The sequence below is a fragment of the Abramis brama genome, assembly GCF_963993115.1.
Source record: "Abramis brama genome assembly, chromosome: 16".
NCBI classification, from domain to species: Eukaryota; Metazoa; Chordata; class Actinopteri; order Cypriniformes; family Leuciscidae; genus Abramis; species Abramis brama.
The window spans coordinates 2,090,158-2,101,818 of NC_139978.1; the positions used below are offsets into that span (position 1 = coordinate 2,090,158).

At 38.0% G+C, this 11,661-nt stretch overlaps 1 protein-coding gene across 1 annotated transcript; it reads right to left on the reverse strand.

Moving 5' to 3' along the window:
* Positions 1-326: 326 nt before the first annotated feature.
* LOC311066091 (nuclear factor 7, brain-like) lies at positions 327-6,036 on the reverse strand. The gene is made up of 6 exons (XM_084087088.1): positions 5,248-6,036; positions 3,146-3,241; positions 2,701-2,931; positions 2,601-2,623; positions 2,401-2,519; positions 327-1,321 (listed from the first exon to the last, which is right to left on the reverse strand). The coding sequence occupies exons 1-6, from the start codon at positions 5,722-5,724 to the stop codon at positions 849-851; spliced, it is 1,419 nt and encodes a 472-aa protein (XP_083943214.1). The 5' UTR covers positions 5,725-6,036; the 3' UTR covers positions 327-848.
* Between the last annotated feature and the right edge of the window lie 5,625 nt (positions 6,037-11,661).

The window sequence follows — 11,661 nt, forward strand, 5'->3', positions numbered from 1 at the left end:
TAGGAATATAATTGTTTAAACAGTCGTATCTTAAATGCGCTTTAATCAAGGTTCTTAAACTGACAGGAATACTTTTAGTCACCTTATTAAAATCTCTTACTGAAATTGCAGCATCTTTCAGAGACATAAACTCAGAAAAAGAAAGAAGGTCTCGTTGAGCACTGAAATAAATCAGAAACAAAAATAATATTTTGATCCACCCATTCCTTGAAAAAAGTTTAACCTAAAAATAGCCTAATAGCTGCACCCGTTTCTGAATATTGCTGGATCAAGTATTGATCTAAATAGCCTTTATAATGAAGTACAAAAAATCATGACACTTGTTAATAAAAATATTTTTTTGTATACAATTTATTACTATAAAATACCTTTTACATCCATTTATTCCAATGGACAAATGATCATTTCTCCTCTATAACTGAAATAATTATTCATTTAGTCTCACGTTGAACAAACACTGAGAATGTGCAGAATTTACTGCTTCAGTGATTTGATGTAATACAAGAAAAAACATGATATATAATCATATATAATTATGATACAAAAAGTTAAGAAATTAACAAACACACATTGACTGTAATAATCGGGTAAATGTCAATTATCCTGAAAACATGAATGCTAAAACGGTCTCTGATCGGTCTAATTGTGTGAAGTGGAATATAAATGAAAACTTCTTGTTTATTGATCTGAGTGTTGCTGTAGTGCTGGATATCAGTCATGTGATCATCACGGCCCAATCACAGCCACCGTACTGATATTCAGATCAACAGCACTCTTACTCATGTGATATGGATTAAATATTGGAAACATGATGAAAGCAGGAAGATCCAGATCTACAGGAGTGACGTTTACTGATTATTGACCGGTAAGATCCTCAGAGAGTCACAACAACAGAAGAATGGAAAGAGTGTGTGAGTGAAGGTGGTTGTGAATGTGTGTAGATGTGTGTTAGTTACAGGATCAGAGAAGGACAGCGTTCCTCCGTCATAGTCCAGATTCACTCTCACACGATCAAGCTTCTGTTTAACATGAAAACCAGAACTAAAATACAGTCCATCCTGATCATACTCCACACACCAGACATCAGTCTTGAAGAAATCATCTCCCTTCCTCTGGTTTGATGCTGTAGTTACTCCAAGAGTCCAGTCTGAACTCTCTTTAACCTCCACATCCCAGCAGTGTGTTCCTGAGTTAAAACCCTCTGAACCCAGAACACAGTAATAATCGTCAAATCTCAAATTCCAGCTCCATCTCACACTGGTCAGATCATCAGACAGGACGAGACGTGGATCTGCAGTGTTTGGATCCAGAATCACAGGAGCTGATGAGACACAATCAACAGATGCTTTTATTCTGATCTTCATATAATGATCAAGAGTGACCCAACACAGATTATTATGAATTATGACACTCGTCCTGTTGATCAAACACATTTTCCTCTGATCACTGTCAGTGCTGTTATTAGTTTCACACTCGTTTTTATCATCAGCGTTTAACGGCATCAACTACAAACATTAAATATGAGATTCAGACATTTGTGTCCATCAAGAGAAACTGATACTTTGGGAAAGTTAAATAACAATAAATTAAAGAGATCTGTTGAGATTTATGCTGTAGATGAAGAACTGTAAGTGTGTGTCTGATCTTCAGCATCTGATCATCTTCACTTTATTGGCTCTTATAGTCTGTGTTTTGTTTTAAATTAGTTTATTATGACTGTCTGTTGGGTTTGACTTACAAACACGAATCACCTTCAACACTTCCTAGCCATGCCCTAGCAACCATTGTCGAGCACCCTAGCAACCCAAATCCAAAGAGGGATATCTTGTAATCTGAATGTCATCGAGGAGTTGCGGTTGGTTTATATCATTCATACTGGCAAACAGCCTTTGAAGTAACATCATTGGCAGCTGTCAAGCCACTCCCTAGCAACTAAACAGAGTACCCTAGCAACTGTTAGGCAAGACCTATATCTCTGCACCAGAACATCGTAGAGACATGGTGGTTGGCTCCTTTGACTAATGCTAGCAAACAGAACTTGCTACAAATGCTAGCAGTGAATAGCTACATGCTAATAGCAATTAGTTAAGTTTTAAAACATGAAAAATGCTAACTAAAACACAGAAGCATGCTAATCATGTTAGCACAATGCTAACAACATGTTAATAATGCTAGCATTATGTTAGCATCTTGCTAAAACATGCAAGCAACATGGTAATTGTATTAGAACAGTTTGGTGTTTGTTAGATGGTTAGAATTAGTAGCACAATGCTATCTATCTATCTATCTATCTATCTATCTATCTATCTATCTATCTATCTATCTATCTCTGTCATGAAGAGCCTCTAACTCTCCACCCATCCATCATGTCCAGCTCAGATCTCCTGCAGTCAGACTCACTGTTTTGGACGATGTCCTGCATCTTCTTCCAGACTCTGAACGGCAGGTTGCCCAAGTATCGTGGCACATGAATCAAAGCTCCAGAAGCCATCTGTGGATCCGGCTGTGAGCTCTGGACTCTGGAAGAACATTCAGGAGTCAGAACTGCAGTGGCTTTGGATCAGAACCAGAGAGACCAGAGACAGGAGCAGATCACTCACCTTTCCACTGAGACTGGAAACTCCTGCAGAACAAACACACCATTTATCATCAAGAACTCAATCATCAATCAATCAATCAACCAATGATCTGAAATCAGACCTTCAGAAAGCAGACGTCATTGGCTTTCATCATCTCCTCCATGTCTTTGATTGTGTGTGAAAGAGCTGAGATGTGTGTGTTCATCTCCTCCAGCTTCTCCTTCATCCTCTGCTTCTTCTGCTCCTCTTCCTCCCTCAGTGCAGTGACTGTAGCTTCTTCTTCATCTCTGAGAAACTGATGAAGCTTCTCAAACTGCTGTTTAATCTGACGCTCTGTGTGCTCAGCTTGAGACTGAAATCAAAGCACATTCACTTCAATCATCTCAATCGACACACATCATTAATATCCAAGATAAACTCGGATACCCGACATAAAACGGATCCAGAAGCAGATTGCTGCTAGTCATTTACAGAAATAATAAACTGGAATCTATTATATCAAATCATAACTGTATATAGTGATCCAACAGCTGTAATGAAAATGACTCTCGTTTCTGTTTCCTCACCTTGATGTGTTGAACTGTTTCCTCAAACTCTGCTTTCATTTCTTCATTGTGTTTAAGTTTCTCTTGTAAGGACTTCAGTGCTGTATTGAGCTCCTCCTAGAATTGAACAAAAATACATTAAAACACCAGATTACAGTGAAGAGAAGACAATACAGTGATATGATCATATAATGCAGTGAAAAAGTATTTGCCTCCATCTCATATTAAATTGATTCAGAAATTAAAACCTACTATAAAACAAAGGCAATCTGAGTAAACACAAAGTACAGTTTGTAAATGACAGTGTTATTTATTGAAACAAAAAAAGTAATCCAATACCAACTGGGCCGGCGTGAAAATGTATTTGCCCCCGTAGTTACTAATTCCTCAGATCTATGAAACTGCATTTATAATGTAGCTCAGCTGGACTAAACACAACCAGTCCTGATCACTGCAGCCCTGTTCAATCAGATCAACACTGAATACTGAAGCCTGATTGGTTCACATTTGTACAGACAAATGGCTTTTCAGCCCGCCAAAACGGACGGGGCCGACTGCATATTTAAGTCGGGCTGAAAACTATATTCATCAGAAGTTTTCTCCTTCAAGTGTGAAGATCATCTCCTCGCTGTCTCCGAAGAGAAGAAGATAGGAGCCTTTCTGCTCACCGTTGAAACGAGCCTCAAGCAGCTGTTTAAGATCTGCAGTGTTACAAAGCTCAAAGTCTCAAACCCAAAGAGATATTCTTTGTAAAAGTTAAGCCTCAGCCACGCCTTCCTATAATGCTTCATTCAAACACGCCGCCACAAATCTACGTCAGTGTGTGTGCGCAGTTTCGTAACACCGCCCAGATGTATACGCACAGAAAGAAGGTGTAACTTTTATTATCGCTGTATTATTGTTGCCGCCGGCGCCGGCATGTCGTGGAGACGCTGTGAAACTACTTTGTTTGGGCTTCCAAAAGAGGACAAAATTAGAAAACAGTGGTTAAGCTTTACTTACAACACTGTTCCAGAAAAGTACAACCAAAATGTTCGACCGTGTGCTGTGCATTCTTCTGACTCACAGACACAGCCTGTAAGTATGTTTTCATATTTTAATAATTTGCTACTGACTATTCAAACGAGAGTTTTGAGCAGTATAGAGTACGATCACAAATGCAGACATGGTTTTATGCTTACAAAGTGTTGTCCCCCGTAGCGCGGCGCAACGTAAAAAGACGGTATAAGTCATAAATAGCCTCTCATCACAGTTCTTGAGATTCACGTTCGAAGGGGTGGCTTACCATCCTACAGTCCTACCATTCGGACTGTTTCTTGCTTCGCGCACTTTTATGATATTCGTGGATGCGGCCCTCTCCCCCTGAGACAAATAGGAGTTCGCATCCTGAATTACCTCAATGATTGGCTGCTTTTGGCCTAATCGAAGGCCTGATCGCACAAAGATCTTTTGCTCCTCACAACGGCCGACCTTCGGCCTCTCTCGCTAAAGATGCCCTTCTGCCGGCTCTGACATCGGTCAAGTGAGTTGGTGATCTGCAGGCTCTTTCAGTGGACGCATTCTGCCTCGAGTTTGGGCCTAATGACAGTAAAGTCATCCTTAGACCAAGACAAGGCTATGTGCCTAAGATGCTTTCCATGGCCTTTAGAGCTCAGGTCATAAAGCTCTCTTCTGTTCTGCACTAGTAGCACGGCGCTATTGGATTGCGTTCCCCATAAGTATCAGCTACTTATGCAAGGCGAGTGAACAGTATTGAAAGGGGATGTTCCAGTTACTAACGTAACCCTGGTTCCCTGAGATAACAGGAATGAGTATTGTCTAGTTTGTCGTGCTACTGTACACAAGTCGATGCTGCTGCTCATCAGTAGAAAAATTCGGATGAAAATGGCTTTCGGTGTGACTTAAATAGGCAGTCGGTCCTGTCCGTTTTGGTGACTGAAAAGTAATTTGTCTGTGCAGGTGCAGAGCAGGCTTCAGTATTCAGGGAAAAAGTGAGTTTTCCTCATAAGCGTCAGTTACTGAATCTGATCTCTGGGAACTGAGGTTACGTTAGTAACCGGAACGATCTGTGTTTATGACTTGTAATGGTTCTTTACATGTGAATCAAGAAACATTTGTCTTACCTTATATGATGAAACCACTTCACTGATGGGTCTGAATTTATGATTGTCATGTTGTTTTGAATCTCTGCACACTAAACACACAGGCTGTTTGTCCTCCAGACAGAAGAGTTTGAGTTTCTCACTGTGTAAACTGCAGATCTCCTCAGACCCTGATGAACGCCTCTCATTTCTCTCCTTCAGGAACGACTCACACAAGTTTTTTAACACAAGATTAACTGGAGGATGATTTCTTGAGGATCTTTTCCTGCAGACAGGACACTCCTGAGATTCCTTGGTTCTCCAGAACTGTTGAAGACACTCTTTACAGAAACTGTGACTACAGGATAAAATAACAGGAGCCTTGTAGATTTCACAGCACACAGGACAAGACAGTTCTTCTGCAGAGACATTTAGTGAATCCATTTTCACTGTTTGAGCTCCAGCAATCTGAACTTTACTTTCACTTTCTGAACGACGGTTTAAAAAATGAATCACCATGAGAATCACAAAGATCAGAAACAAATTTGTTCAGAAAGAAACTTCTCAAATTCCTCTGTAAAGTTTTCCCCTTCGTACTCCACTGATCGCTGAGTCTTTATTGCTTTTGTCGAGACAAAGTCAGTATGGCAGAAAAGAGAAATAACAAGTCAGTGTCTTCCTGGTTAGTGTTGTAAGAGGGTGGAGCTTCTGATCAAGGTGTGTTGAAACAAGTCAAAGAACAACATCAGGATTTCTTTATGTAAAATTAACTTGAATTGAAACGTTAAGATATAACGCTTTAAAGCCTTAGATAAAACACAAAAGAACAATGAAAATAATGAAAATATTAAAAATAAAAAATAAAAGATCTCAAAACCTTTGTCACAGAGTTTCTTCAGGGTCTGTCATGATCCAATCTTTCTCAAAATGATTTCTTCTCATGCTGAAGTTTCAGTGATAAACATTCCTCTGTTTATCTGCTGATTGTCAGTGTTTGTAGAAACGAACAGATCAACAGATTAAAAGTCCTGAATAAACAGGAGAAACGGAGATGAGACAAAAGTTTGTCTCTCAGGAATCACTCATCAGCACCTTTGTTAATACTTTCTTGTCACTTATGAAAAATATACTCACTTCATTAGCATAAAGACATTTCTTAACGAATAGAATTTCAATATACAGTGCGTGCAGAATTATTAGGCACGTTGATTTTCTGATCATATTTTTTTCCAGGCACATTTTACCAATTCCAAACCACATTAATCGTAATAACTACTATTAATTTTGTATTTAATAATTTAAAGAATTCGTCTTCCCGAATACATTTTAATAAGTTTTGGGAGTTTATTTTTAGTCCATCTCCTACCCTGAAGTCTGTTTTGCAGAGATGGACTAAAAATGAACTCCCAAAACTTACTGTCAGATTCTGGAAGATGAATTCTTCAAACAGTGGTAGAAGAGGATCTGGTGCTGGTCCTTCAAGAGTCTCTCAATCTGTCAGTCTATAAAGCCTATAAAAAAACAGTCTTCATGTATTTTACTACACTTCAGCTTGTGATTCTTATTAAGTGGGGGTCATTTTTTAGGATTCTTTGCCTAACCCAAGTCTCTGAGATCCTGACACCTTGCTCTTCTGGAGACTCCAGGTTACAGTTCTGGAAAATGGTGGCGCTGGAGACTAAAGGGTTCCTGATGGTTTCACACTTAATTCTTCACCTTAATTCTTCATTCTTTTGCAGTTAACATGTGTCTTTTCTTCTCCACCTGTATTTGTCTGACCCTGCTGACCCAATGAGCATTTCACTGTCCAATGGTCATACCTTAACTGCAATCTCTAGTATTGCATCAGTATTGCAACCTTCTCATGGGGATTTAAGAATTTTTTACTTTTAAGTCTGAATTAAATCTCTTTTTTGGCTTATTTTATCTGTAAAAGTAAACTTGCCTAATAATTATGCATACCTGAATATAAGGCGTTTTTTATATTTCCAGCCTTCATGAACAATTATACTGTATATCACTTATAAATGATTAAATAAAAAATTAATAGTAGTTATTACGATTAATGTGGTTTGGAATTGGTAAAATGTGGCTGGAAAAAAAATATGATCAGAAAATCAACATGCCTAATAATTCTGCATGCACTGTATATAAAATCTTTATAAAGAAAATGTACCAATTATTTCTGTTACAAATAAAATGAGTATTAATATGTTCGAGTTTGTGACTTAATTTTTTAGTTAGACTAACAAATTTGATTTTATGATTCAAATACATGTTCGCATGACAGCCGACTGCCTTCCCAAGTGAGATACATATTGCATGAGAGCGTCCCTGAGAAGCACAGCTTGTGCAGAAGGTCGGTCATCGCATTGCAAGCAACACGGTTGTCTCTCGCCTTCGCCTCGGGAGTCTTCACAAGGCTGTGTGAATCGTTGCTTCTCCATCTCACAGATGTTATGGAGTACACAACATGCTGCCACAACTGTAGGCATGGTGAATGTCTGACCATTTTGCCAGGATGCGCCATCTTCCTTTCAGGTGTCCGAATGTGTACTCCACCTTAAAGGCAGGGTAGGTAGGACTATATAAAAATAAAAGATCCACATTTGTTAAAACTTTCTATATATATCAATACATAATTAAAATGTAAGTACTCTGAAAAAAAGAGTATAAAAATCAAGTGACTCTAGACCGTTTAATCTGTATTAAACACAGCTCATTATTTCGATTCGGGACGAATCAAAGGATTGGCTTAGGCGACTGTCACTCTCTCTCGCAACCATGGCAACCACCCTTTTGCCACGGGATCTGCCCACTTGCGCGCGCACGTTTGATTTGAGGAATTCGAGAGGCACGGAACCTAGGAATAGCAAAACAATGGCAGAGAAAGAGCAATCAAAATTCACATTACCGGCATGCAGTTAGTGAAGGCAAACAAGGCAAAAAAAAGAAGACAGTACAAGAAAAGGTAATGAACAAAAAGTCTTTGGATAAACAAAGAAATAAAACGCGTGTCAATATCGGCGTAGCTTTCCAGCGACCACTCCGTCCTCAGCCTCTACTTCCTCGGACCCTAGTTGCACGCCACGGCCTCTTGCACGACCTCCTCTGCTTCGCCCTAAAATTATTTTTATTTTACAAAAGGACATTTTACAAACCTACATTTTGCGCATGTGCTCCTGCACGCACTTTTCCAGTCACAACACAGCAATCAAAGGAGGACGCGCTGAAAACTGTAATGCTGTTCTCTTCCTTCATAACTCGTACTGAGAATGTTTGCGTTGCAGAGGAATTTGTGACTGTTTCAGCTGTTCAACCACATCAAAGTTTCGTAATTAGTAAGTCCGTGCTTTTTCTCTTTTTGTTCTTATGTGCTGAAGGGCTGCTGTGCCTTGGTGAAACGGTGTTTGTACGTGAAGAGCTCTTTTCCAAAACGCCATAAACCTAAAAAGCTGCCTCAAAGAACCAGCAAAAGTAATGATTATGAATGTGTAAAATATTGCAATAAGACATTTTAATTGTTTATTAATTTCTGTGTCGGCTGCAAAGATGAAGTTGACGATATTTGACTCGCGATCTTCGCAGTAGGCTAGTGAACGCATGCACTGGAGAAATGCACATTTATTAGGCTACATAGTTTTATTTTGTTTTGGATGGTTTTGTTTAGAACCAGATTTCTGTAAATATATTCCACATTTTTTAGGCCTGTGAGGCGAGGCTACAGTTCGGTTCATGATGATATAATCTCCAGTTCAAGCACCTTATGTTGTGATTGATAGCCTATATTTACTTTATGTATTTAATCCAGGAATGAAAATATTAATGAATTAATGAAAAAAAAAAATATTAAAATTAAGATACAATTAATACAAAACGAAATTCGTTTTAAAGAAAGGCTTTGTGCTTTCTGTTTTGAGGTCTCTGTTAAAGTTTGAAAGTCTTAGTGCAGCTTTCAGAGCGCTGGCGTCCATAATGGAGAAATGTCAAGTAATATTGTTTTTTCCTCATAAATGCAAACACGAAAAATAAAAGACAAAAACTTTTTTAAAAAGACAAACCATAAATTTAGAAAAAAAAAAAAAAAAAAAAAAGGATTTATAGCGTTTTGGGGGAAAAATGAATGGATTTATACCGTTTTGAAAATGTTGATTGATCATCAACAATATTGTTGTTTGATTTAATAATCACTGTTGCAAGAAGTGCCTAGTTAAGTGTTTTTTTTTTGTTTTTTTTTTGTAAGTGGAAAAAGTAGGGGCTGCCACAGATTCTGTTTAGTTAGCTCCTTTATTGTTTTTTTCTATAGCCTAGAATAATACAGGTCAAATGCAGCAAGTCAAAAGACCAACTGGACCTTCTTTGCCAGTTTGCTCACATTTCTTTGAAGGATGGCAAAAATATCGCCTGAATATCGATATCTAGATATTGGAAAAAAATTTCGAGATATTCATTTTTGTCAATATCTCCCACCCCTACATGCAGAACACCATATATGTTATGAATCTTACACGAAATTCATCTTCATCACAATATAACTGATGGTAATGTAAAAAAGTGTATCAATGCAACCTGTTTTTAGCTTATATAACTAGCTCGTTAGCGAATCAAAAAATATATATATTTTAAATTTACCAATATCAATATGCTAGCTTGATAGTGAGTACTAAAATACATCTTATTTGTTTATATTCATAAGCAATTAGCGTTAGATTTTTTTATTACATGTGATTCTGACATGATGTCACTACATGCACTGTGCTCCTTCCTCTCTGCTTGTCTCTTGGTAAATAATGCGTCTTCAGCTCAGCGGTTGGAGTCGCGCGTTCATGTGTTTTGGGGGCGTGGCTTTGGAAGGAGCCCAGAAGGGAGGGGGTGGAGTGAATGGAAATAATGAACTGTCTTTAAAACAGTCCTGAGAGGTCTACAGACACTCGATTTTTATACTTTCTTTTTCAGAGTACTTACATTTTAATTATGTATTGATATGTACATAAAGTTTAAACAAATTTGAAAAAGAAGTTTTTTAGACCATTCCTACCTACCCTGCCTTTAAAGGATTAGTTCACCTCAAAATGAAAATTTCCTGACAATTTACTCACCCCAATGCCATCCAACATGTTCATGTCTTTCTTTCTTCAGTGGAAAAGAAATGAAGTTTTTTGAGGAAAACATTTCAGGATTTTTCTCCACACAATGGACTTCAATGGCAACCAAGATGTTGAAGTCCAAATCAGTGCAGTTTCAAAGGGCTCTGCCCGATCCCAGCTGAGGAATAGGGTCTTATCTAGCGAAACAACCTTTCCAACGTGATGACGTAATATGAGTAATATGACGCACAGATCAGCACAAGACGAACAATTGTGGTTAAAAAGTATATAATTTTTTTTTTTTTTTTGAAAATGACAGATCGTTTCGCTAGATAAGATCATATTCCTCAGCTGGGATCGGGCAGAGCCCTTTGAAACTGCACTGATTTGGACTTCAACATCTTGGTTGCCATTGAAGTCCATTGTGTGGAGAAAAATCCTGAAATGTTTTCCTCAAAAAACTTCATTTCTTTTCCACTGAAGAAAGACAGACATGACCATCTTGGATGGCATTGGGGTGAGTAAATTATCAGGAAATTTTCATGGAAAAGAAATTAATTTTTTTGAGGAAAACATTTCAGGATTTTTCTCCACACAATGGACTTCAATCCATCCATCCAAGATGTTGAAGTCAGGGGTGAGTAAATTGTCAGGAAATTTTCATTTTGAGGTGAACTAATCCTTTAACTCTCGATCCATTCAAGTGACAGCTGAATGCTCCCTGCTCTTCTGACAAAGTGGGTCCAGAATAAGCTTTTATGAGCCAAGGCAGTAGTGGATCGGCTGGGTCTCCTGCCACTAGCAGAGGCACCTGGACTCCCTCCACAACAGCTGTAGCCTGGGGGAGTCTCTCAGGGTGTCTGAGTAATACAGATACAGCAGAGCTCATTTACTGTGCAGGTGAAAAGATTTGACACACCTCACGTATCTTCATTATTTAAACAATGTTTTATTAAATTGCAAATATTTCAAATTCTTTCCCATAATAATTGTACATAATTTAATACCCCCAATACATTTTTTTTTGTATAAATGAATGTGGTTCAGTGATGTTAAATAATATTTTTGACTAAAGAAACCTGTTAATGTAGATGTTACCATGTTCTTCAGTGCAGCATATAGTTCATATAGTTGTAAGACACAGAACAACAATTGTTAACTTGTTTTAATCATGACAACACTTTAACAAATTATTTTCATGATTTATCACAACTTTCTTTTGTCAAATACAATTAGATTAACTAATATTTTTACAGAGCACAACTTTGAAAGACATTTTATTGTGTGTAAAGCTATTTTGGGCCTGGTAAAGGATGTTGAATGGTTAGGCTTACCTGTGCAGATCTGAGGCTGCAAACACGCGTCATGG